General features: G+C 58.6%; 1 protein-coding gene across 5 annotated transcripts in view; it reads left to right on the forward strand.

The window, feature by feature from the left end:
- Positions 1-26153, forward strand: part of PTPRS (protein tyrosine phosphatase receptor type S) — a 94733-nt gene that overhangs the window by 37984 nt on the left and 30596 nt on the right. For 4 of the 5 annotated variants that reach the window (XM_044254478.1, XM_044254479.1, XM_044254480.1 and 1 more), the window contains exons 3-6: positions 4128-4273; positions 4829-4970; positions 10188-10376; positions 16152-16262. In XM_044254478.1, the coding sequence (XP_044110413.1) occupies positions 4128-4273; positions 4829-4970; positions 10188-10376; positions 16152-16262 (588 nt within the window). Of the gene's footprint in view, positions 1-4127; positions 4274-4828; positions 4971-10187; positions 10377-16151; positions 16263-18142; positions 18155-26153 lie in introns of all 5 variants that reach the window. The other variant, XM_044254476.1, reaches the window with a different exon arrangement.

Here is a 26153-nt window from a genome sequence, read left to right on the forward strand (position 1 = left end):
TTTAAGGCAGGGTCAGGTTGTTCCCGGGGGCAAGGCATCCCAGGCACTGTGTGGGGGGGCGTCAAGCAGCATTCCTGACCCCCCCATTCCATGCCAGGAACATCCCCAGTCCTGACAGCCATGACCACAGACGTCTGTAGGCAATGTCTCACTACCCATCCCCGCCTCCACCGCCCTGGGTGAAAATCACTGGTTTAACTTACACTGGTTGAATAAATAATAAGTTTACTCCTTTGATGCTTGCTCCAGGGATAATTACTGGCCTTGGAGAAACTGAGGCTGCCAGAGCCAGAAGCCCACTGTGGTTGAGGGAGGCTGCGGGATTTGGAGACTGCCCTGGCCTGGGTTTAAATCCTGGCTCTGTTGTGTGACCATGCGACCTGTGGTCTCATTCATTCAGTGTGTCTTTAATAAGCACCTACTGTGTGCCAGGCACTGGTTTAGCCACTGGCGGGAGAACATGAAGGAAGGTCTCAGTGAGGCGGCCTCTGAGCAGAGACCTAAAGGAGCTGAGAAGTGCACCCTATGCATGTGTGGGGGAAACTCCCAAGCAGAGAGAGCAGTATGTGCAAAGGGCCTGGGGCAGGACCCAGGGTGTTGGAAGAACAGCTAGGGGGCCCATGTGGCTGGAGCAGAGAGGATGAGGGGGAGAGAGGGAGGAGGAAGGGGTAGGGAGGGGCCAGAGCAGGTCTTGCAGGGCCTCAGGGGGCTTCAGAGGAGGCTTGGGCTTCTGTTCCCCAGAGGTGGGAGCCCTAGTGGGGCAGTAGGCAGAGGAGGATAGAACAGAGTTACCTGCTCACCGGCGCCCTCTGGTGGTCACTGTGAGGAGCATTTTCAGTTGTGGGTTGTTGGTGGTACTGCCAGGGGCTTGGGGGCCTGAGCTGGAGGAGCAGGGCGAGGTGAAGACGCTGGTTCAGGCAAGCAGTGAGAGGGAGGTGACCCAGGATATTAGCACCTGCTGTGCATCGGAAGCAGGCCCGGTGGGTGTCCCCTCAGCCCAGGCATTGTTACTGTGTTACTTCAGGTGTCCTGTACTGCCCTACACTCAAGCCCAGGTCCGCGTCTCCAAGGCCGAGGCATCTTGCCTCCAGGGGCGGGTCTGTGTCACAGGAGCTCCGTCCTCTGGGACCCACCGTGATTTGCGCAGCCAGCTTCAGGGAATGGCCCAGGCCCCTGGGGAGCCACGGAGGGTGGGGGCCGTCAGGCCACAGAGAGCCCATGTGGGCAGCCGAAACCAGCAGCCAGCGCCAAGAGGAGCGACTGCTGCTCTAGAAAGGGCCTCAGATCCCATGGGGCCTTCCCAGGATGCTGTGGGGCTGGCCCAGGCAGGGTTGGAGGGGACAGGCGGGTGGGTGGGTCTCCCGCGCCGGCCTTGGATTTTCCTCTCTAGAGTCCAGAGTGGAAAACAGAGTTCAGGCTCTCTCCCAGCCTCTGTGCGGGGGTGTCACCGCTCTGAGCGAAGCCAGGGGGACACCTGGGATATGCTCCCAGGGATGAGGACCCACAACCCTATTTATCAAACGTGCCCTTGCTGGGGTAGGGCCCTGGTTTAGACCCCCGGTGGAATAATCCCAGCCCCTGTCCACCACGAACTGAGTGACCCTGCGTACGTCCCTCATCCTCCCTGACCCCCAGTTTTGCTTCTCTGTGTGCCGGGTACAAAACCAGCGCTGAGTGCCACCTGGCCCAGGACCCCACCGTGGCTGCCGTACCCCAGGGCATCTGTCTTGTGTCGGGGCCCCTTTGCCAAAAAGAGGAGGGGAGGGTTCATCCAACGGAGAGAATCCAAGCGTCTGTAGGAAGTTTTCTAATCGGGGTGCAGTGAGCGGACAGGGCTCTTCTAGTCTCTCTGTGACCCCAGAGCCGCCTGGAGATGGGCTGAGTGGGGGAGCGAGTGGGCTGTTACATGGGGTCCGGAGTTCAGTGGCCGTCACGGGTCACCAGAGAGGTGACCACCGGATCAGTGGCGTCCCGGAGACCCCATGCCCACCCCATGCCCACCCGATATAACAAGCGATTTTGGCACACCACGACCAAGGCTGTGATGGGGGATATCCAGGCAGAGGTGGGGGGCGGAGGAGCTCCTGACCCAGCCTGCGGTAATCTGAGAAGGCTCCCTGGGGGAGGTGCTGGCCTAGCTGAGGTAGAAGCTGCCAGATGAAGGAAGGAGGGACTCCTGCGGAGAAAGAAGAGCAGGGGCTCCCTGCTCTTGCCCCCCCCCTCCCGCTGCTGGGGGTGTGTCCCAGCTCGGAGTCTTAAACAGGCAGCAGCTGGATGCCTCCCGGAGCTCACTTCTGCCCTTCCTTCCAGGGGCTCCCAAGAGAGAATTTCCCCCAAGTAAGATTCCTGACCCGGCCACAGTGACTTTCCTCTGTGACTTCAGCTGGGGACACGCAGGGCCCCAGTCGCCATTCCTGAGGCTTGGAGGAGGAGCCACCAGGGCAGGCAGAGCGCGGAGCTCGGCAAAACATCCCGATCAGGCTCGAGCCCTGGAGGCGATGGGAACCCCAGACTCGCGCCTGTGGACAGAAAGACCCAGGTCCAAATGCGGGCGCTGCCCCCCTGGGCAGGGTGGCCTCACGCAAGCTTCTCCACCTGGAGTCCGCGCGTGGTTAACCACCACGGCTTCGCAGGGGTCCCGAGGAGCTGTCTGAGGCCGCACATGCCTGCGCGCAGGGCCTGTGGATTTTAGAAGACAGGGATTGCGGGTAAAGCCGCGCGCGGTCGCATCATTGGGAGCACAGCCTCAAGGAAGGGAGGGGAGGCCGCCCAGGCCGCCGGGATGGGCACCCCGTTTTGTTCAAAGAATGATTTGAAGAAATAATTTCCGTTTATCTTTAAACAGCTGTAAATCTCAAAAAGGTACCAAGCAGGAAGCCTCTCTCCCCCTCCCGGTGTCTAGCCACCTGGTTTCTCTCCTGGGGCAGCCTTCATGAGTGCGCATGCGTGCGCGCACACTCCCGCCCCCCCCCCCCAGGTTTTCTGCCCACCCTCTTGAGTTTTCTTTTAGTGCAAAGAGTAACATCCGCTACATTCTCAGCCCCTCGCTGTTGAGATCTTGCTGTTCTGCCCTAGGAGTTAGGAAAGCCCCCTTGTCCCTTGGTGCTGCCCAGCGTCCCACTTCGGGGTGGCCCCGAGGACACGTAGTCCGTCCCCTTTTGTTGGATAGCGAGGTGGCTTCCCGGAGGGCCTCGCCAACCCGCCGCAGCCCTTGAATCTGTCGCTCAAAAAACCTCAAGAGTCGCTGAATTCCCTTCCTGCGCTCCGCTGTAGCAATCCCAACAGCAAGGGGCAAGCCAGGATCGCCTTGGGCCCTCCCGCGGTTACCGTGCAGAGTCAGAACCGAGAATGCGAGGGGAGGTACTTTCACAGGATGCAGTGGCCTGTCCACGCCCGGCGTCGAGGCTGCTGGGGGTTAAAGACCCCGCAGGCCCCACTGGAGACTTGCCGGGAGAGAGTTCATACATCAGATCTCCTGGAGGGGCCAGGAATGTGGCCTACGGAGCCAGACGGGTTCAAATCCCTGCTGGGCCGGTGGTGGCTGTGTGTGTCCAAGCCAAGGCTTTGCTCATCGTCCTCAAAGTTAGGTGTTACTGAACTGCACCGCTGCATACACTAGGCACTCAGCAAACACTTGCTCTTCTGGTTGTTAGCATCTTATGCCTCGGAAACAGGATCAGCCTTTCTGAGCTCCTGCTTCTAGTGCTGGCCGGTGTCTGGACGCCTCCCACGGATTGAGAGGCTGGAGCCCTGGGTTCCAATGCCAGCGGTGTCCTCAGATCCCTTGGTCATCCCTTGCTTCCCTGTTTGATGCCTCAGTTTCCCCACGTGCCCCACCAGGGGCTTATCTCCTTGCAAGTCTTTTTCAGGCCAGGGATTCTCCAGGGTTGGCTGGGCACCCCACACAGGACTTCCAGGTGCTAAATCTGAGGACCCCAGAGTCTTGGGGAAGGGCTCCCCTCCCACCATCCTCTGTGGCCCACGTGAGGTTGGAAGTAAATGTGAGCGTGTGTGGCTGTGGTCTCTGGGGTGGGCATGAGGAGGGAGGGCGGGTTTGCATGGCCCCATGGGCTCCTGGGCTCATGCCTGGGCCCACCAGACCTTTCCTCCTCCTACTCTGTCTCCAGAGCCCCCCAGGTTCATCAAAGAACCCAAGGACCAGATTGGTGTGTCAGGGGGTGTGGCCTCCTTTGTGTGTCAGGCCACGGGCGACCCCAAGCCACGGGTGACCTGGAACAAGAAAGGCAAGAAGGTCAATTCGCAGCGCTTTGAGGTGAGTCGGGGCTGAGGAGACACAGTCTGGGGCCGGCACCCTCTCCCAAGACGGGGCCCCAGCGGCTCAGCCATGCTCAGACACGGGTGTCCCAGACACATCTCCCAGATGTAACACGGGCAGCCAGGCCCGGCAGCCACCCTCTGTGGCCTCCGGCCGCTCTCCCCGCTTCCTGGCCAGGCCCCGTCTGCCTGCTTAGTGAGGGCCCGGCCAGGCTGGCTTCCTTTGCCGGCCGTGTACTGTGTGGCCTTGAGCAAGGCTACACTCTCTCTTTCCCATCTTGCACACGGAGTCTCACGCACCACCCTGTAACACACACACAATCAGACGCACACGCTTCCACAGCCGACATGCCTCACCCCGCCTGCCACACATACCGGCCTGTGCTCCTCACACACCCACGTACACACAGGCCCTTCTGCTTGCGTCGACCCGGGCCCGGGTTCCGGTTTGCATGGGACGCTTGTCCGCAGGGACGGTCCAGCCCCCAGCTCCTCTGCCCGCCTCCCCGGAGACCTCAGCCTCCCCTTGTTCCCTCTCCCCTGCCCATGACAGACAATCGAGTTCGACCAGAGCGCGGGGGCCGTGCTGAGGATCCAGCCACTACGGACACCCCGGGATGAGAATGTGTACGAGTGCGTGGCCCAGAACTCCGTCGGGGAGGTCACGGTCCACGCCAAGCTCACTGTCCTCCGAGGTACTGGGCTCCTTCCGATGGGTGGGGGAGGAACCAGGCCCTGGGCTTTTGAATCATTGAAAATGTTGGATTTTCTCCTTGGGGAACCTTGATCTTGCTTCCCCAGCCTGTTACGCCCAGTGTGGCCCAGAGCCTGCCAGTGGGGATTTGTTGAGCTTTTACAGGAAAGAGCGGTGTTAAGGGACTAGTGTCATTCCCATTTATCATCTTAATCATGCTGCTCTGATTCCAAGAGATGATCCACCTCAAACCGGTTCACATAAGAAAGAAAATGCATTGATCTCTGTAATGAGACTGCCCGTGGAGGCAGCAGCTTCAGGTTAGGCTAGATCCAGGAACTCACGCAGTGTTCTTAGGTCTCACCGTCTCGCTGCCTCTGGGTGTGTTTTCTTCCATAAGTGACTATCCTCAGTGGGATGACCCCAGTAGCTCCAGGCACCCAAGCCCCTACCCCAAAGATAGGACCAGGTGGCCTAGGACGATGACTCCTTGCCGAAGCTGGGTTAGATAGCCATCCGCGAGCCAGTTACTGTGGCCCAAGGAACAAATACTCCCGTTGGCAGAGTCCTTCCTGGAGTCAGGGGTGTGCCAGCCCACACAGACAGGATCAGCAAGGGGCGGGTCTGCCAAAGGGACAAAGGAGGAATAGATGTTGGACAGGCACAAACAGCTGCCCACCACCTCGCTTGCATTCACCCAGATCCTTCGGGAACACTGCTGGGCTGCTGGCTAACCCTGCGGGTGGGGGACATTAGGAAATTGCGTTCTCCTTGTCAAACTGCACCCTTCAGACAGCCTCGCCACAGCCCCCCCCCCCCCCGCTGCTCCCTCCAGCCTGCTCTGTGACAAGGGGGTGTGAGCCTCTCTAGCTCTGGGACCCTGGGCAAGTTAAGCCCCTGGGAACTGCAGCCCCTCACCTCCCTCACCTCCCTCACCTCCCTCACCTCTGGGGTGGGGAATAATGAGGCTCACCGCGAGGGGGCGCCACGTGGTCCAGGGAGGTGGCGCATGCGCGGGAGAGGCTGTGCCCCCCCACCCTGCCCTCCCGCAGGGACCCAGCTCTTGGCTGACTCCAGCTCCCCAAGCGTCACTGTCCATACTCCAAGTTTATGGGGGCGGCTGCCACCAGCCCTTCTGGGGCGCCCGGGCTGGCATGCTAAAGCCTCTCCAGGGCAACACAGCCTGGGTGGGCGGAACCTTGGCCCCCCCCACCCCGGGCACTTGGTCTTGGACCTGGGGTGCAGCCTGTGCGGGGTCCCTCCCTCCGAGCGCTCTGCACATCCAGGCTGCTTAACAAGAGGCCCCATAGTTTCCTCCGCGTGGGTCTTGGAGCCTGTCCGGCTGCGGGGAGGAGAGGGGCAGGGAGCTTGCTCGCCCCGGGCCTGGCCCGCCCCGCCTCGCCTCTTCCCAGCAGATAGGGTTGCCCTGACCTTTCCCGGGCACAGACGGAACAGCCTGCCTCCCGCTCCCCCGTGCCAGCCTCCATTGTGAGCGCTCAGAGAGTTAAAAGGACATGCTGTGAATCTATTAACCGCCCAGTGGCTGGGACTCTGGGAAAGAGCCGTCTGTGCTCCCTGCAACCCCCCCCACCCTCCCCACCCCCCCACCCCCCGGCCCCATCAAGGCCTCCTTGGCTTTGCTCTGTTCTCCGGCCGCCTGGAGGACGTGGTGCTTGGGCTGGATGCCCAGCCCGCGGGGCCTTTGACCCCGGAGCGCCTGTCCTCCCGCGGCCCGGAGTCCCAGGGCTCTCCCTACCGTTGGCCCAGCTCTGGGCCCAGCTCTGCCTCCCTCCCCCGCCCTCTGATTGTGGACCCTGCTCACGCCTCCCTTGCTGTTGTTTTAATTAAACTCCGAGGAATCGGGCACAATGTGGTACGCGATGAACATTTTTGTTTAATTAGGAGCTCTCGGTACCCAGCGCCCCCCCCCCCACCGCTGGCTGCCACCCACGCGCGCAGTGGTGGGGCCCCGGGGCCGCAGGCACACAGGGGAAGTGCTCACGTGTGAACTCGCGTGGGCGTGGCCGCCTTCTGGGGTGAGCAGGCGCGCTCGGGCAGGCCTGGAGCGCCGAGAAGCCAGGCCGGGTTGTTTTGGCCTTAACCTCCAGTGACGTCATGGGTAGCCAATCAGAGCCACCTGTGGACTTCAGGCCTCAGGCCCAGGAAGGACAATCAGGGCCTGACCCACGTGGGACAGGGTCCAGCCCTTCCTCCTCAGACTTGAGTAGGTCCAGTCCCCAGATTGAGGGTGGGAGCTGCCCAAGCTGGTCCGGCCCAGCTTCCTCTGGGTTTAGCCAGGCCTGGGTATGAATCACAGCCTGTCTGTGTCTGGCTGTATGAGCTAGAGCTGCTGAAACTGAGCCTCAGTTTCCCCCTCTGTGAAACAGGCCCCATCTTGGAGGAGGGCATGACAACTTGCCTGTAGAGTGTTTGGTACAAAGTGCTCAGGACTTGGGACCCGGACTTTGCCCTCCAAGTACCCCTCCCCCAGTGGTGTGTCCGGAGTTCCCATCTCTCTCTCATGGTGGTCTCTTACCCACCTCTTCGTCAGTCCCCCAGTCCCGTGCCCCAGAGCACCCACCACCCACCAAGCCCTCTGCTCCTTCTGGACCTCTGTGTGTCGTTTTCCTGCACGCGGATAAGCGTCGTCTGGTCCAGAAGACAGCCAGCTTTTTCTGTAAAACACCAGGGAGGAAATATGTTTGACTCTGCAGCCGAGTCTCTGTCCCAGCTTCTCAGCTCTGCCGTTGTAGCCGGAAAGCTGCTGCGGATGACGTGGACACAGGGACGTGGCCGTGTGCCAGTAAAACTTTATTGACAAAAACAAGCCAAGGGCCGGGTTTGGCCTCGGGACAGTGGTTTTTGCCCCTTCATCTATACTGTCTTTCACTCTCAACCTGTCCACGTAGCAGTGTGTCTGGACTTTGTTTTGGTTCCCGTGGGTGGCCCAGCGTGTAGATAATGTGGCCCCGCGGATAGCTGGTTAAGCTAGCACCAGCCCATGCTGCTCCGAGCCACTCCACATTCCTCCTCTAGGGCACGGCGCGTGGAAACGGTAGATGCGGAGCTGAGGGTCAGGGGTCTCCGGAGGGTGGCCACGGGGCACCCCGCCTCATAGGCTTTGTACCCCCCGCGTTCCTGCGTGTTCACCTTCAGTTTCACCAGCCCGCACCCGTGATCAGTTTTGCTGTCACTTGGCCATCAGGATCAGGGTGGGAATCACATGGGTTGGCCAGGGCTGCTGTAACCGAGTGCAGCCATCTGGCAGCTTAAATGACATATTCTCTCCTGGTCCTGGGGGGCTGGAAGTCTGAGACTGGGGTGTTGGCCGGGCCAGTCCCTCCTGGGGCCTCTCTCCTAGGCATGCAGGCAGCTGTCTTCTCCCCCTGTCGTCATGTGCTGGTCCCTTGGCATGTCTGTGTCCCGGTCTCCCCTCCTTGCAAGGACACCCGTCAGATTGGATTAGGACCCACCCCAGTGGCCTCATTGTAATTTAATCACCCCCTTTAAAGTCCGTGAGGTCCTGGGGTTCAGGCTTCAGTGTGAATTTGCTGGGGGAGGGGGGACTCCTTTTGGCCTGTGATGGAGAGAGTGCGTGTTTAAATTTGCACCAAGGAGCCTCGTCCCTGGCCCTGGGGAATCCTTTGTCCATTGCGGATGGCAGGGCCACAGTGGACCTGGGGGTGTTCTGGATCAGAGCAAAAGGCACCCAGAGTCAGGTGCTGGAGGGGGAGAGTGGGGGTGGGGGAGCAGGTGGCCCCCTGAGCTGCTTCCCTTCCCTGGCGTGACGCCAGCTCAATTAGGTCATGGAGTCTGGTGAGGTTCTCAGGCACGCCAGTGACCACGTTCCTGCCGGGCACCAGACATAAGGGGCATTTTCTCCTTCTGGTGGCTCTCCCATCACCTTTACCATGGAGGGAAGCCAGACCCTGGCCAGACCCTGGGGGCACTGAGGCCTGGAGGCGTGGGGACTCTGGTGGGTTAACAGCAACTGGAACTGAGGTTTTCATGCATTTATTGAGCGCCTACTGTATGCCAGGCCCGGCATTGGGCCGTGGGGGTGTGGGGGCGACACAGGCACAACAGGATAGAGTTGGCCTCAGATATGCTGGAGTCCAGGAGGTGTGTGGCTCCGCTATATGCCAGCCTGAGGGCACCTGGGTGCAGAGGCCGAGGGGGATGCAGGAAGGAGCTTGACCTCTCTGAGGAGCAGTGAGGTGTGTGTGGCTGGACAGAGAGAGTGTGAAGGTGGCTCGGAAAGGGGCCGCCGAGGCTGGTGGGGCAGTGTGGGCCAGGATCTGGGTCCCCCCGGAGGTGAGGACCGCACTGGAAGGGCGTATGGCACAAGCGTAGTGGGCTTCTGCTTACGGACGTCTGTATTTACTTCTTGTTTTTTAAAAATGGGGTGAGGGGCAGAGGGAGCGGGAGAGCGAGAGTCTCAAGCAGACACCCCACAAGGGGCTTGATCCCATGGCCCTGAGATCATGACTTGAGCCGAAAAGAGGAGGTGGACTCTTCACTGACTCGGCCCTGCCCCCCCTCCCCGGCGCCCGAGTTTATGTTTTTTTTTTTAAAGATTTTATTTATTTATTTGACAGAGAGAAATCACAAGTAGATGGAGAGGCAGGCAGAGAGAGAGAGAGAGAGAGGGAAGCAGGCTCCCTGCTGAGCAGAGAGCCCGATGCGGGACTCGATCCCAGGACCCTGAGATCATGACCTGAGCCGAAGGCAGCGGCTTCACCCACTGAGCCACCCAGGCGCCCCCCGAGTTTACGTTTTTAAAACGAGCTCTGGGTGCTCTAAAGGACCCATCTTCCCCGCTGGGAAAGTCTTTCCTGTGTCACTGCTGACACGGGCTGGATCACTCTTGGGTAGGGGGGTGTCCTGGACATTATGGGGTGTTGAGTGACATCCTAGGGCCCCACCCCAAGTGTGACCTTCAGAATCCCCCGCACCCCAGACCTCTCCAGTCATCCCCTAGGTGGCAGAGTGGCCCCGAGCCAGAAGCTGCAGTCTGGCCCTGTGCACTCTGTCCCCTGCCCGCCTCCCCCATTGCCCCTGGCACTCCCTCCCATGGGACCCATCCCCCACGTGGCACTGGGCCACAGAAGCTGCCCCATCGAGGCAGGGGCTGAACTTGGGTCCCCTGCCCCCCCGGCAGTGTCGGCCACGTGGCAACCGGCCCCCTGCCCTGTTCTTCCCCCGTCTCCACCCTCAGAGGACCAGCTGCCCCCTGGATTCCCCAACATCGACATGGGCCCCCAGCTGAAGGTGGTGGAGCGGACGCGCACAGCTACCATGCTCTGTGCCGCCAGCGGCAACCCCGACCCCGAGATCACCTGGTTCAAGGACTTCCTGCCTGTGGACCCCAGTGCCAGCAACGGGCGCATAAAGCAGCTGCGATCAGGTGAGCGCAGGGGGCTGGGAGGGTGCGGCCTTGGGGTAGCAGGGGGAGGGCGGGGGAGGGCGGCGGGGGGAGGGCAGCGTCTCCAGCGCCCAAGTCCTGGGGGCTAACGAGAGACCGGGGCTAACGAGAGACCGAGAGACCGAAAGGCAGAGGACCGAAAGGCAGAGGAGAAGCGCAGAGGAGAAGCTTAGCCATGGGGAGGGGATTAGGGTGGGGAGATTGTTTTCAGAGCGGAGCCAGCAGGGATATAATGGAGCATGGACAGGCAGGGGTAATGGGGAGCTACAGCAGATGGTAGAAGGGGAGTGTGTCCGTGCCCGAGTGGGGTGATAACGGACCCCAGTGTGCACAGTGATAGGGAGCTACAGACACCACAGGGGCAGAGTGTCTTCAGTCCCCAAGCAGCACAGTCCTAAGGAGGCGCAGATGTTCCAAGTGATGGAAAGCCCCAGCAGTGGGGACACGGTGTGGTCCGGACAGGCAGAGGTGAGGGGGGCCGTGGAGAGTGGCGAGGGAGCCTAACCACTGGGTATGTGATGGGACACAGACAGGCAAGATAGTGGGGAGGCATGGAGGGTGGCGGAGGGAGAGTGTCTTCTCTCCTGAGCCGTGGGCCTGTCCAGTGAGGATATGGTGGGGCCCTGACAGGCCAGGGGAGAGGAGAGATGTCTAAGGCAAAGGCAAGAGAGAATTTCCAGTGCTGATGCAGTGAGAATCTCCAGAGGCGGCGGGAGGCCTTAGGTAAGGTAGCGGGGAGCCATCGAGAGCTGGGGGGCGAGCGTGTGTCTGGGACTGTCGGGCACAGGGAGGCAGTCCAGCTTGTGTGTCCAGGACCCGGTCGGGTCGGAAGAGCACGAGGCCTTGGTCACTTTTGGGATGGGTGCTTTCGTGGTTGTGTCTCAGTGTGATGCCCGCATGCCCCTTCTGTGAGTCTGTCCGTCCGTCCGTCTGTGGGGGGGGGGGCAGTGCTGAGTGTGTCAGTTGTCACACTACCTCGTGACGAATCCACGTGTCTGTGTCTGGGCTCCCAGACCTTCCCGCGGGAGGCCCATGCAGGCCCTGCCCCCTGCCTGTGGGTTCGCCTTCTCCCTCCTGCACACGCACCCACGTTACTGTCCCTCCCAGCCATGCCCCAGTCCCCACGTGTGCAGACACGTGATAGGGACATGCCCGCATGCCCTCCTGGGTGTTTCCGTCCACTGCGATTACACATGTTGGGGTATACCACTCTGCTTTCTCCTCCCCACCCTTCCTCTGAGGACAGCCCCTTGCCCTGGAGCCAGCCCTGCCTGAAGGCCTCCTGGTGGTTCTTCACACCCCCGTTTATTGCCAGGTCCTATCAGCATCAGCCGAGGGTCCATCTGCCCATCCTCTGCTTTCTGCTTCTCCCCAAGCTCTGAGAAGGGGGAGACGTTAAGCGTAGGATTTCTTCCCTGGAGAGACCTGGGCCTTGCCCTGGGTGCAGGGGGGCAGGGGTAGACAGCCCTCCCCCCTCCCATGTGTCTGAGGATACTTGCAGCTTGAGGCGTTCAGCTGCGGGCTGATGGCAGCCTGAGGATCCGGTTGTTTCGCTGCTGGCTTCTGCCCTCACGGCCCCCAGTAGAGAGAAGAGAGCGGACCCGGGGCCCAGCACCTGAGCCAGCATCCGCTGTGTCCTAGAGCAGGTCTCATTCTCTGGGTCTCGTGGCCATGAAATGCGCCTCTTCGCTGGGGCTGGTGACCGGATGCCTGGCACAGACTAGGTGCTCAACAAACGTCCGCTGCTTTATTGATCATAAAACATTTGATGATTACTCTCCCCTCCTCTCCCTGCCCCCGTCCCGGTGAGGATACAGGCTTTTGCACAACGCCCATTAACGATCCTGTTCTCTTTTCTTGTCCCTCTGTTGTAAACGTTCAGAAACCTTTGGTAAGTCTCATTTGTTCACCACGTCAACAACTAACGTTCCCCTCTTTGTTCCCTTCCTCCCCCGCCCCCTCCCCCCAGACTAACAGCCACTGTGACAGTAACGGTGACCCACTCCACGTGGCATGTTTACTAACGACCCCCTCCCCCACCAGCCACCCAGCCCTCCCCCGTTAGGCATCAGGGGGCTGCAGAGAGAAGAGACCAAAGGGAAAAGAGGAAAAAACACAAGGCCACAAGAGGCCAGTCAGACCCCAGAATGGGGACTAAGGAAAAATGAGTGGAATCCTAGGGCTAGTGAAGTTTTGCACCTAACAATCCCCCAGCCTTGACACTGCTGGAAAATGGGGAACTTACAGAAGTTTGGGAGCTGGGTCTGAGGGGGAGAGAGGACTTCCCAGCTGGGCTGGCATGGGACACTTCCTCTTTTGTCAACATCCAGCCTGAATGCCCTGAAACTGACTGCTGGGCTAATTCTTACTAGAGTGAGAGTGACTGCTCTAGTCCCATGAAAGTTCCTTCTCTTCCGCAGGTTAAGCAGCAGAACCACCTTTAATACCCCAGAGGTATATCCTCTCCTCAGTATGGTGGCCTTGGGCTGTTTGGCCATCTTGGGAGGTCCTGTTCTGTGGCCTCTGGATTCCTGCCCCACCTAGTCTTTGCCGCCTTAGGCAAATTCCCATTTCCTCCCAAGTAAAGAGGAGAAAGGGGTCTCGTTGGGTTGTTGGGTTGCGGATTCCCGAAGAGGTAATACAGAAGTATGGGAGGCTGGAGAGCTGGGCTCACAGCCCACCCCTGCCTCTGACTCACAGTGTGACAGTTTGCTGGCCCCTCCGGGCACCCGTTTGCCCGTCAGTTTGCCTGCACCAGGCGGAAGGAGCTGTGTTCTCTCTCGCTCCGCCCTGGCCTCTGGGTCCCTGGGCTCCACTTGTTCTGGGCGGGGTTCTCCGCTGTCCATCAGCAGAGAGAGAGGGGCCGGATCTCTCCCAGGACGATGAGCTGGGCGTATGATCTCCAAGCCAGGACCGCCTTCTTTGTGTGTCTGGAGGTGTCCCCTGCCCCAGTGCCCAGGTTAACCTGCAGACTGCCCTTTCCTCTTTTCCTTTTGGAGGTTCAGGAGACGGGAGGGTCCTCCCTCCGCCCTCGCCCCCCTCTCGCTGCTCTCCCCTGCCCCTCTTACTTGGCCTGTCTGTAACGCCTTCCCGCTGCTTTATTAATGCCCAGCCCTAGGGCACTAACCCCTCTCCCCCTGTCTCTAACAAGACTCCCAAGACCTTCCTCGCTCCCTGTCCCTTCCAAGAAGGAAAGAAAAAAGGGAGGTCCGTGACCTCCTTCTCTCAGCCCAGAAGGAAGGCAGCCAGCTGGGCCAGACCAGGCCATCGACCTCCCTGGGCCGTAGGGACAGCCCTAAGACCAGCCTAGACGGCCTTCTGGACTCAGTCCCTCCTTCCCCAGGAGACTGCCGCCTCCTGTGGGAAGTCTTCCTGACTGACAAGCCCTCAGGGCTGGCTCAGGCCCCCACCCCTGGGGGCAGAGTGGACGGGCCTGGCTTGTGGCCCAGCCTGGCCTCCCTGGGGCCCCCCGGCCCCCCAGGACTGCCTTCTGAAATTCACCTGACTCTCTCTGCTTCCCTTACAGAAAGCACTCCGATCCGAGGTAAGAGGCTCTCTCCTCACCCTCCTGCCCACTCACGCTCTCTCTCGCCGCCCCCCGGTCCCCCCAGGCTCCATGGGGGGCTGCACCCAGGCCCCTTCCACGTATTTCCCCCTTGCCACCCTGCCCAGTGTCTGTCTAGTTCTGTGTCTCTGTCGCTGTGTGTGGCCGAGGGGCCGAGTGTGACCATGGCTGCCCTGCAGGCCACCTGGCCTCAGGGGAGGGGCTATACGTCCCATGTGCCCCCAGAGCTCTGGGGGCCAGATGTTGATTGCTGCTCTGTGCACAGCCTTGTTTCTCTCCAGCCTGAGTCTTCCCATGCTTCAGATCTGAGGGTCCAGCCCGATGGAGCAGAGACAGGCAGTCTCAAAGGCCAGCCCCACCTGTGCTGAAAAATAGACTGGCGTAGGCCTGGGTGGGAGCCCTAGGAAAGAGTCCGTGTCTAGTCCTGGCTTTGCCATGGAATGCTGTGTGACCTAGAGCAGGCTCCCGGCCCTCTCTGGGCCATCACAGTAATGGCTGCCTGCTGCTCCTCCGAGCCTTGAGGTTGGGGGAAAGGAAGAAGTATGTGAAATGGGGGAAGAGCCTGCCTCCATAGTCCCCGAAGAAACTGATCCAGGATCCTCGTTTGTGGGTCCACGTCATTGCCGTGGGACAGCCACGAACAGCTGGGAAGGGGGACTTCTTGGGAGCCTGGACTGGATTTTCGGACTCCTGGTGCCGGGAACTCTGATACCTGGGATTCAGATTCCGTTTTATTTGGTTATGAAAATGAGAACCGTGACCCAGGCCTTTGATTTCAAACATACTTGTGGAAGCATTTGCCTCATTTTTTACTTACTCGTGGGTGTTCAAGTCTTTTCTGAGGTCTGTGATTTTAAACATCCTTAAGGAGGTTCAGTACGCTTCATTTACTTGTGAAAATGAGTATTTGTTCCCGACGTGTGGTCTCCGAAATCCCTGGGGAAATGCTAGCCTCCTTCTCATTTACTCATGGGCACTGCGATGTTTGCTCAAGGCCCGTGCCTTCACACAGTCTGGAGAAGGTTCGTTCCTTTTTCTATGTCCGTGGGAAGGAACCTATTTGATCTGGGCCTGTGGTTTCAAACAGAGAGGGGGAAATCAGCCCTAATTTCATATACTCAGAGGCATTAAGACCTTTGATTGGGGCCCTTGACTTTAAGGATCCTTGAGGCAGTTGGCCTCTTCTTTAAAGTTTTATTTGCTCACGACCAACGGATTCTTTGATCCTGGCTTGTGGGTATTCGAGGTTTTCATTCAGATCGCTGATTTCAAACACGCGCAGAGTTTCCCCCATTAACCCGGGAGTGCCATGGCCCTGGGTGTAGGACCGTAGTTGCAAACACTCTCGAGGAAGTCCGTTTGATTACTCCTCAGCACCAGGATCCTGAATCCAGGCCCGTGGTTCTAGAGCAGGTGGGGGAATTCGGACTTGCTTAGATGACATTGGGGGAATCCAGGGGGAAATTTAAGTTCCTCTTCAATCCGTTTCAGAGGCCGGAGGCTTTAATCCAAGTTTTTTATTTCAAACACACCTGATGTGTGTCATCTCAACATCCTTCATCTTAGCTAACGTGAGAGGGCGCCCAGTCCTGACGTTTCAGTTAGTCTTAAAGAAAGGCAACCTCGTCTCTCTTTACGGGCGCTGCCGGCTTTGAGATCTGTCATTCCACACACACTGGAGGAGCCCAGACCGTGTTCATTTACACGTGGGCACCGGCTGAAACCAGGGGGACAACCACCAGCTTCCTGAACTCGCACATCTCTTGGGGCCGCCCCGAGGCCCCAGGGTCTCGAGGATGCCTGCTGAGGCTTACGAAGGCCAACTCAGTCCCCTCTGCCTGGAGGGCACACGGGCCTCTCCAGCTCCGCAGTCAAACCCGGCGGTCATTTCTAAAACACCAGCCGGGAGCTCCGCCTGGTTTCCCAGTGAGCACGGACGGCTTGGCGGGACGCCGCAGTGCGTTTAGTGCGTTTAGGCTGGTGCAGGGCGAGGCCTGGAGAGCGGGGAGGTGGGGAGACGAGCCAGGGGACCCGCAGCCCGGCCGGGAGCTCCAGGCGGACTCTTCTCTTTCATCTGCCTCTCTCTGGCCCAGACCGAACAAGAGACAGGGGGCGCGGGGCTCCGGGGCAGCCTGCCCGGCCCAGGCCCAGGCCCTCCCTGACTGGCCGGGCTTTCTCCCCTCTCCCCCCAGGGGCCCTGCAGATCGAGAGCAGCGAGGAGACGGACCAAGGCAAATACGAGTGCGTGGCGACCAACAGCGCGGGCGTGCGCTACTCCTCCCCCGCCAACCTCTACGTGCGAGGTAGGGAACGCCGTATCCAGGTCGAAGGCAGGGACCCGTCCTGTCCCGTTCCCCCCTCCCTCCTTGGGCTCACAGCCTCCGGGCTCCCCTGTTCCCTGCAGACCCGAGCAGGAGGGCCCCCCCCCACCCCCTGGTCCCAGCAGGACCTTGGGTGAGGCGGCGTCCGTCTCTGGGCCTCAGTTTCTTGACCTCTACAATGGGGGCTGCTTACCCCCACCACCCCGGTGCCTGGGACGGACACCCCAGGGGCTGTAGGACTTGGCGGGGAGGCAGGAGGGAACGGGGCAGGGCCAAGGGGGTCAGTCTGGGGCCCACAGGGCTGGGGGAGCCTGCAGGCCTCCGCCCCACCCCGCCCCCGCCCGCCCATCCGAGTCGGCTTCTGTGGTGTGTCGTGCCGTGCCCCCCCCTTTGCTGTGTGCTTGCTTCGCTTCTCCAGACTCCGTGGCCTCTCGTAGCTCCCCGCTTCACCCCCTCCCAGCGCCCTCGATCCGGGAGCTGGGGGGGGGTCTCTGAGGCCGCCCCCCGCCGGCCCCTGCACCTTCGGCTGTCCCAGAGCCCGGTGCTCTTTGTCTCCTGGTCGCCCTCAGGAAAGGACTCGTGTCGGCCCGAGCGAGGCCGGGGCCACGGCAGGCATGCGGGCCTGGGGCTCGGCACCCCGGCAGGCCGCGGCCGGCACGGCACGCCAGCAAGGCTGGTCGCTCTCGTCATGCCCGGGAGACCGGGTCCTGGTCCCAGCGCCCCACCCCCATCCCCCAAGGCGGCCCTGGGGAGCGTCTACACGGACTTCCTTCTCAGTCCCTTGGTGTCCCTTCAGAGGCGCCGGAGGCGGGGGGAGCCTCCCCTTGTCCCCAGAGGCCTGGGTCAACCCCTCTTATCCCTGTGTTGGTTCTCTTCAGGTCTTCCAGAAATTGTAACCTGCCTCCTCCTCCTCCCTTTGCTTTCCTCCCTCTCCCGCCTCCCCGTGGCTGTTTCTGATCAGATCCGTGGTAGAAACAGCTTCTGCTGCCAGGAACAGGGCCCCCCCTTCGAGCCCCGGGATGGCCCTGATGGGCCCTGTGTCCTTGACCGCACCCACACTTCTCCGGGCCTCAGTTTCCCCCACACGAGGCACCAAGCCCCCGCCATCCTCCAGCTGGGAGGCGGGAAGCTCCTCCCCATCCCCCACTACAGACTCTCCCCGCTTGGTCCCCACCGAGCATAGCCCCACCAGGCCCCCCCAAAGCAGCTCCTTGGTTCTGCACCTTGGGTTTGACATCTGTCTCTGAGGAGGAGGCCTCATGGGGGGAGGGATGGGGACGTGGGCGCAGGGGTGGGCAGGGGGCAGACACCGACCCACTGCTGTGGCACCGCTGGTGAGTTTTAGCGCGTCCACGGCTCCCGCTGACTGGTCTTCGTCTAACCTGCTTATTTCTCTGCAAACACCTGGGATGGGGGTGTGTAAGTCTGGCAGGGTTCGAGGAGAGAGCGTGGACAGCAGGCATGGGGTGGGGGGAGGCCTCTAGCGAGGGTGCACCGAGGGAGGGGGACCCTCCCATGTCCTCATTCCCCTGGAGGTGGGGTCCCCCAGCATGAGCCCCTGATCTTTTGGGGGTCCAGCCTCCCAATCTTTGCCTGGGTCTCAGACGCTCCAGAAATGAATTGAAAAAAAAAAAAAAAAATCGTGGAAGACAAATGTAATATGTCAAGAAAAGAAAAAAAGGTCATTGCTGTTCTTTTTTATTTTTTAATTTTAATTTTTTTTTTTGGTTTAAAGAAAAAACAACAAACTATTGCAGCTTTTAGCCTTGGGAAGTCCTCTTTTTACTCTCTGTATCTCCCCTATTTTTTCTCTTCTCCCCATGTCATTGTGTTCTGCATCAAACCCCCTTTACATCCCTCAGAGCTTCGAGAAGGTTGGTGTGTTTTTTTCTTTTTTACTTTCTTTACCCACATTTTTACATTCCGAAAGTGACACGCACTCACACGACACGCACACAGACACGCACACGCGCGCACACACACACAGACACGCACACGGAAAATGAGAGCCAGAGAGCTAACAAGTCAATAAATGACGGAATACGAGTAGTAAGCACGAAGCGAACAAAAACAAAACAAAACAAAAAAACCGCCAAGCGAGAGCAAAAACCCAGAAAGACACGAAAATTTCAGCCGCGCCCAGCCCGGCCTAGGGCCGGCCGCACACATGCGATGCTTGCATTGTGGTCGCCTCTATGCATCCGTTGGTAATGTTGTTGCTAAGTTTTTTGCACTCCTCGTCGTCATGGTAACTTGGGCCTGATGCATGCCGGGAGAATGTAACAATTTCTCTGCATGCCACTCTTGTCGGTTTGGTTTGGTGAATTCCCAGCGCCTTCTGTTGGAGTGTTTTCTCGTCTCCTGTTCCGTTTTTCTCCTTTGGTTTCCTTCGTATTTCTTTCTTTCTTTCATTTAATTATTATTATGATTCTTTTTGGATTTTTGTTTTGTTTTGTTTTTTTGGGGGGGAAAAAACCGATCAGTTCGTTTTTTTTTCCCCCTCCCATCCCCGTTCACCCTGGTCACCTTCTCCCCCAGAGCGTTTCGTCTTTGGTTCTGTCTCGTGTTTACGTGCTATTTGGTTTCAGTTCCTTGGGCTGAGCTGTTCTGTGGTTGTTCTCCAAACGCATTGTGACTTAAAAGCCAGTGTTCCTGTCCCAGCTACCATCCAGGAGGGCGGTAGGGGTCCCACAGCTGGGATGCTGGGGCAGAAAGTGACCGCCCGGGCTCAAGGGCACAAGGGAGGTGACGTAGACAGATGGTGGGGTGTGTGGGGAGAGCAGCCCCATTTGCCTGGCCTCGCTGGCCAGGCCCCTTGGCCCCAGAGCTGACACCTCAGCCTCCCAGGGTAGCCATGTTGGAAGGGGGCTTAAGCAGGCATGTTCCCGCCTTTCCGCCTCGGCTTGAGACGGCCTCCCTCTCTCCCAAATGACCCAGAAAGCAGGCATTTGAAGCGCAGCTAAGTGGGCAACCAGCGTTTCGAGTCCCTGTTCACCAGAGCGGCAGTCCAGACGTGGGAAGTGGCTGCCTGACATTGGGTCATCCTCTCGTAACAATGCATGCTTGGCTCATCGGCCGCACTCAAGATGACAGCTGGCGTGGGCACAAATCCAGAACTGCCTGTCAGGAAATGTAGCATGACCGACTTCAGGAGAAAGGCACAGGCTGTTATCCCGCCGTCAGTGCTATGCCTTCGCCTCGCAGGCGACGTTGGCCGCTCCCTCCACTTCCTCACGGGCTTTGGCCCCAGTCACGGGAGTCTTGTCCAGCAACACAGCACGGTCACTTTCTGAGTACCCGAGCATCAGAACTGTGGAATTCTGGAGAAAACCCAGGGGAACTTTGGACCTAGCCTCTCCCCCTTCTCTCTCTGCCTCCCCAGCTCTCCAACTGCCTGCCTCTCCCTCGCTTTCACTCTCTCTTTCTCTCCCTCTCTCTGTCTCTGTCTCTCTCTGTCTCCACCCTCCCTTCCCCACCCCTACCAGAGCATCTCTGTCCTGCAAACCTTTGGAGATTCGGAGATGCTGACTCCCATCTTCTCCCTCCCTGAAGAAAGGCAAGCCCTCAAGAAGAACCACTCCAACCCCAAATTAAAAAAAGAAAAAAAAATTAAATTTCTAGCTCCTGACCCCTCAGCTGACTAACCAACATAGGTGAGAGTTGAGAGACGAGGCCGGGCTACTGGGGCCACCGTTTCCCGGGACCCTCTTGTCGCTTACCTTCCTTCCCTAATCTCCCACTTACTGGGAAGTCCAGGGCAAGAGGACTTAGATGCAGTAAGAAGAGATTGACTTCTCCTGTCTCCTTTTGAACCCAGGATGAGAGCTGCCAGGTCAGCCCACAGAAGAGCTCCAAAAAATAGAGGAGAGGGTCTCTGAGCTCCTCCAGCAAAGCTTGGTCCCAGAGAATTAGAGCTGAGAGCTTACCGAGGGTCTTGGGCTCTGGCCTGCCTGGATTCAGACCCCACCTCTGCCCCTCCCTGGACCGTGTGACCTTGGGCTAGACACCAGATACCTCGGGGTCCCATTTTCTCATCTGCTCAAGAAGGGTCATCCCTGCACTAGCTCATAGGGGAGTTGGGAGGATTCTGTTGAGCTAATTAATGCTCAAGTGCCCTGTGTAGTACACGGCGCCTAACACATCGCTGGTGGGATTACTGGAGAGCAGAGAAGGGAAGAGGTCAAGCAGTCCCTTCCCTCCTTTGGGGACTTCATCTGGCCCATGCTGTACCTGGCAGATCCGCTGTTGGAGTAAGTCAGCTACGGCAAACCGCTCTGAAAAGAATTGTAGGGCCGAAGCGAATTCATGTGCTCAGATCTCATTTTTTGCTGGTGCTTTTTTCTGAACCCATCCTGTGACTTCCTTTTCTCCTGGTTCCAACCCAATTTCTATGAGATCAGTGGCCGTCCAAGAGCCCCCTATTCCCCTATTACTCTGCCAGAGAGTTCGGTGGCCAGAGAGTCCGAGAGGCAAAACAAACAAACAAACAAACAAAAAACAGGCCCAGGTCAGGTGCTGAGCTACCTTGCTAAGAAGCACCAGCCCTGCCGGAAGAGGGGGGCCACCTGCCCTGTTCCGCCCTGAAAGCTACAAGCGTTTGCATAGTTGCTAGGGCAGCCTGAGCCACAAGCGGGGGGCTGCCGGGAGTCCCTGCCCCAAGCTGAACTCTGACTCCCCGCTGCCGGGAGTCCCTGCCCCAAGCTGAACTCTGACTCCCCGTCACCCAGCTTCACTTCTGCTGATCCTGCTGCCTGGTTCCAGGGGCGGGATGTTCAGACCGGGCCCTTCCCCTCTGGAAACGGATCTCTGTGATGCAAAGGCCCACCACGATGTCCAAACCGAGCCCAGTTTTTCATTCCACTTCCAGAACTCCCCTGGGGTAGGTGCAGCTCAGGCTTTTGACAAGGTGGGAAGGGGGTGCACTTTCATTCTCCCTGGCTGTTAATTTTCTTGTTTGTCCCTTCAACATTGTAAAGCTTTAGGGTCTCACTTTAGTGGCCAAAGGTGGTGTCTTAACCCCTTGGTCTAGCGACGTAGCGTCGTTGAACCATGGCGCGCGGGACCCAGTGAACTGGTGAGCCTGACGGCGTGAGGGCCGGCCGGGAGAACTCGCAGCGAGTTCTCCCGCCTTCCAGGGACTCAGGATACCTTTAGGATTTGGGAGGAGGTCAGCTGGGGCTGGGACATTTCAGTGACAGGTCTTGACTTCTGAGCCCAGGAACCAGACTGAATGCCCAGTGGGTTTATCCTGCCCCAATTTCCGGGTAGTCCCCGGAGCTCTCTCTGTGACCCGTCCCTTTTTTTAAGATTTTATTTACTTATTTATTTATTTTACACACACAGAGAGAGAGAGAGAGAGTACAAGTAGGCAGAGCAGCAGGCAGAGAGACAGGGAGAAACAGGCTCCCCGCTGAGCAGGGAGCCCAATGTCGGGGCTCGATCCCGGGACCTTGGGATCATGACCTGAGCCGAAGGCAGACGCTTAACAACTGAGCCACCCAGGCACCCCAGGACAGGTGGTTTTGAAAATTAAACCTCTGGCCCCCGAGCCATGTCAGACTGGTGGGTAGGACCTCTAGGTGTTTTCCTGACTTCCAGCCACGCCCCTGCCCCCCCCCCGCCTCCCGTAGCTCCAGAAAGACTTGCACTGGGATATGTTGGTGAGCTCCCCAGTTCCCGCTGACCACGCCTGGCCGCACCTGCCCCTGCCCATCCCCAAGACCCCCGACAGGACCCTGATAGGACCCAGCCCTTCTCATCCCACCGTCATCCCAAGGGGAGAGGGGGCTCCAGGGAGGGGCGGCAGGGAGGGGCGTTCTGCAGGAACACTGAGCTCTAGACCCTCTTGCCTGCTGCCTGCCTCACACCCTTTGCGTTGCTCTTTCCTGTGTTCTGGGGGGCAGTGAGGGGAACATTAGATTACACCTTGTCATTTGGAAAGCCCCACGTCTCTGGCGGCCGCAGTGAAGGGGAGGGGGGGTGAGGAAGTCATTCAATTGGCAAGATGTCAATCCCATTTTCTGCTAGAACCCTCCCCCCCCAAAAAGTGGGGCAAGGGAGAGGGTACCAAAAAAAGGAAAATAAAATCAGTGTCGACAGTGGCAGCAAAACGTCCAGCTAAAAATGCTAACAGCTTGCCGAGGCTGCTGGTCAGCCCGTGGGCCCGGCTCCAGCCAGGTCCCTCCAGGCCTTGCACGCTATCTTGATGGCGGAGGGAGCTGGCGGTGGGAGGGAGGGGGCAGGATGGTGGAAAGGGGGCAGGAGCAGGAAGATGCCCAAGGCAGGCCACGGGGCTGTACTCGCCCCCCAGCCCCGCCCCCCCGGGCCACAGGCTGGGGTTCAACGGAGGGGCTGAGAACCGGGCTTTGGAATCAGGCCTGGACCCCCTCCCTTCCCAGGACCGGTGTAATCTAAGCTTCGGTGAGCCTGTGGGGGCTGCGGAACTTCTTGGCATCTCTCCCCCCCAACCCGCATCCTCATTTTGGGGTTTGGAGGGGTACCCGCAACTCCCCTCACCCCAAAATGCCAGGCAGAGCTCCCCCTCCCTCCCTTGGAGCTGCGGCTTGCCGATCGTTGAGATGTCTGACACTGTCGAGTTCCCTACCTAGTGCTTCCACCAGACCACCTCACTTTTGAGTTTTCCCTCACCCCTCCCCAACCTTTCTCCCCCGAACCCCACCCCCTTTGGTTTTTGAGTTTCTGCCTCTTCCTGCCTGGGGGAGGGGTCGTCTCCCGGTTGCTTTGACGGTTTTTGAGTTGTTTTTCCATGTGAATCGGGGTTTGAAGCGACCCACCCCCCCCAACCTGCCACCCCCCCACCGCCCACCCTCCTGACCCCCTCACCCATGCGGGTCCTCCCCGCTGGGACCCCCGGCTACTCGGTGACGAGAAGAGCTGGAAACGAGAGCCAGCTGGAGCGTGCTGAGGACCAAGGCTGGTGTGGTCCCCTTATAACCTGCCTGGACCCTCCATTCAGGTCGGTAATTGGGGGCGGGGGTCCCGTGGGGCCACTCCGTCCTGTGGGCTCTGTGCCCACCTTACTTTCTAACCCGCACCTCAAGCTTGCAGCCAGGGGTGGAAAGATGTCGTGGGTGGGTGTCAGCACCAAACTGGGCAGAACACAGCGGTCAGCCACCCGCCCTTGCTGCCTGGAAGGTTGCCTGGAGGCTTAATGCAACCCCCGAGGGGGTTCTGAGCCACCTAGTGCCGATGGACGTGATCCCCCCCAAACTTGTGGCAAACCAGCCCTCCTCCTACAGTCCACCCTTCAAAGCAGACAAGGTGAATGAGAAAGCCATAGGCAGAGTTTGTCAGCTTTTACATCCTATTGACAGATCCATTTAACTGGTGGCTGCTGGCCATGTTCAGGATTGTGAGCACTAAAATAACCGTTGTTGATAAATGCCCTTCCACATTTAGTAGACTTAGAATTAGCAATCCTATACCCCAGGTCTTTTATGTGTTCAAGATAGATGCTTGTCCCTGCTTCTGAAAAAAGCTAGAGGTATATTCCAGATATTTTTAAGATGAGTTCAGATGTGACTGGGATCTGTGGGCCAAGATGTTGAGCCTTATTACACGGGGATAAATTTGGCTCATCGTTAACCTTCAAATCCTAAAGCTAGCACTTACTCTTTTTGATATTCCAATAATCCCTTTCTGTCTGAGTATCTTACTAATGGCTTCTGGACATTTGTTGTAATGACTGCTGGATAGTATTCAACTGGTGGTCCCTGGTTATTATTCAGTTGATAGTTATATATAGATGATGGGGTACTTTTGCACTCTTTGCTGTCCCCAGAAGGTAAAGACACATGAATTTGCAAGAGCCAGGTGCCAAGAAGAGACACTTGGCTGTAATTCTTGCTACTTGCCATGGCGAGAGAAGACTCAGGGACCGGGCAGTCCTGGCTTTGAGCTCTGGCCCCACCAGTTTCTTGGTGTCTGCCAGCCGGCTCTATCACTTCTCTGAGCCTCCCCTGCCTCATCCACAAAATGGGCACTAGAGATACCTGCCATACCACGTTGGAAGGGATAAAGGGACATGGGGAGTCTACAGAAATTCTGCTTCCTTTTTAACGAATTCATCCCAGACTCCCTTAAGGTAGAGAATCTAGCTGATCTTCCCCCTCTGCCCAACCCTGGAAGGCCAGAAGGAAATTCTGCTGACCCCATGCCCAGGCTGAGTACCTTCTATGTGCTGGGCTTTTCCTCGGTCGACTTAATGGCCTTCTGAGCATGTCTCCAGTTAGCTCCATTTCACAGATGAAGAAATCGAGGCACCCAAAGGACCTCCCCAAGGCCTATCGGGCTTATTCAACTACATCAGCTTGCCCACCTCTGCCTGGAGAGGTTTTCTGTGAGACTCTGAGGTTGGGAAGAATTGCCTTGCTGTGTGCTCAGCTTGTCTGAGACGAGGGCTGGGCTGGTTTGTCCCGAAGGTTCTTCTTTGAGGATCTCACCTCCGTGGCCACCTCGAACCCGCAGCCTGGGTTCTGGAGTGCTGGGCAAGGAGGCTGGACCCTGTGTTCTGCCGCGGGCGGGGGGGCACCTCCCTGGGGAAGTCACAGCCCTCCTCCCTTTCAGACCCCGATTTTCAGCCCCACACATTCCATGTCTTCTTGTTTTGTTTTGTTTTTTTCGTTTTTGTTTTGTTTTTTGTTTTTTTCCCCTTTTTTGCTTTTGGGTGTTTAATTACAGAGGGGATTTTTGTTTGGTTGGGGTTTTTTTTTTTTTTTTTTTCGGATTTTTCCTCTTTTTTTCCACTTTGTTTTTTCATTTGTTTCTCCTGGTTTTGTTTTGGACGTCGATGCCGTTTTCTGTCCTTGATTAATTAGCTCCCCCACGCTCATCCCCCATCGTGTTCTGTTTCCATGACAACGCAGCGTCGGGCATCCCACTCATGCCTCGCTGTGGATGCCGGCGGCTGGCCTGGACCGTGTCCGCTGGCTGGCCAGACCCCATTCTCCCCCAACTCCCCCCACCCTCCACCCAGCCCTGCCAGAAAGCCGCCCCCCATCCCGGGGCCCTGCCCCGCCCCTCACCCCCAGTCTGTTTGCATGGCCCCTCTGTCTCCCCCACCCCGCACCCCCACTCCTCCCCTTCAGCAATACCTTCCACTTCCTCCATCCCCGTCTCCAACGTGACACTGGACTTTTCGTGGGGCTTCCTTTTCCGAAGGGCTGCCGCTGCTTTGCCCTGCCCCCCACCCCCACGGTGCTGCCCCCCTCCTCTTTGCCTCCAGCCATCCGAATTCAGGGAGCAGGGGTTGGGATTTCCAGCTCAGGAGCCAGGCTGCTTCCCTTTGTCCCCTGGAGCCCCCCCTCTGTAAGGCAAGCCAGACCCCCGACAGCCACGCCCCCCCAACCCATAGCGTGCGGAATCCGAGGCAGGTCAGGGTGCCACAACCCATTTTGTGGCCCTCTTGAGCCTTGTTCAATCTCCAGTCTCATCTCTGTAGTTCGAGACAAGACTCCCCGACCCACCCAAAGCTGGGGACCCACCCACGTGACTTCTCGTGGCCCCCAAGGTTTTAGCCAGGGACACCCTCTTTCGGGCTCAAAGGATCTACTAGGTCCCCCCAATTCCCTCCTGCTGCAGTTAAACGTCAGTGGGCAGCTGTGCCTTGTGGGAGTTCAGGTGCCGTTAGCGTCCGCCCCTCCCCCCGACCCCGAAACCCGTCCAGCTTCCGAAAAGGGAGCCCCCGAAATGCCTCCTGCCGCCTTCACGGTCTGCGAGATTGGGACAGAAGGCTGCACCCGCTTCCCCGCTGAGAAACGCACAGAACATGTCCCTGTTTTCTCAACGTTCAAGCTCATTCCCTCGTTTTATTATTATTATTATTATTATTATTGTTATTATTAATTGATATCC

Source organism: Neovison vison, chromosome 6, assembly GCF_020171115.1.
Source record: "Neovison vison isolate M4711 chromosome 6, ASM_NN_V1, whole genome shotgun sequence".
Classification (NCBI taxonomy): domain Eukaryota; kingdom Metazoa; phylum Chordata; class Mammalia; order Carnivora; family Mustelidae; genus Neogale; species Neogale vison.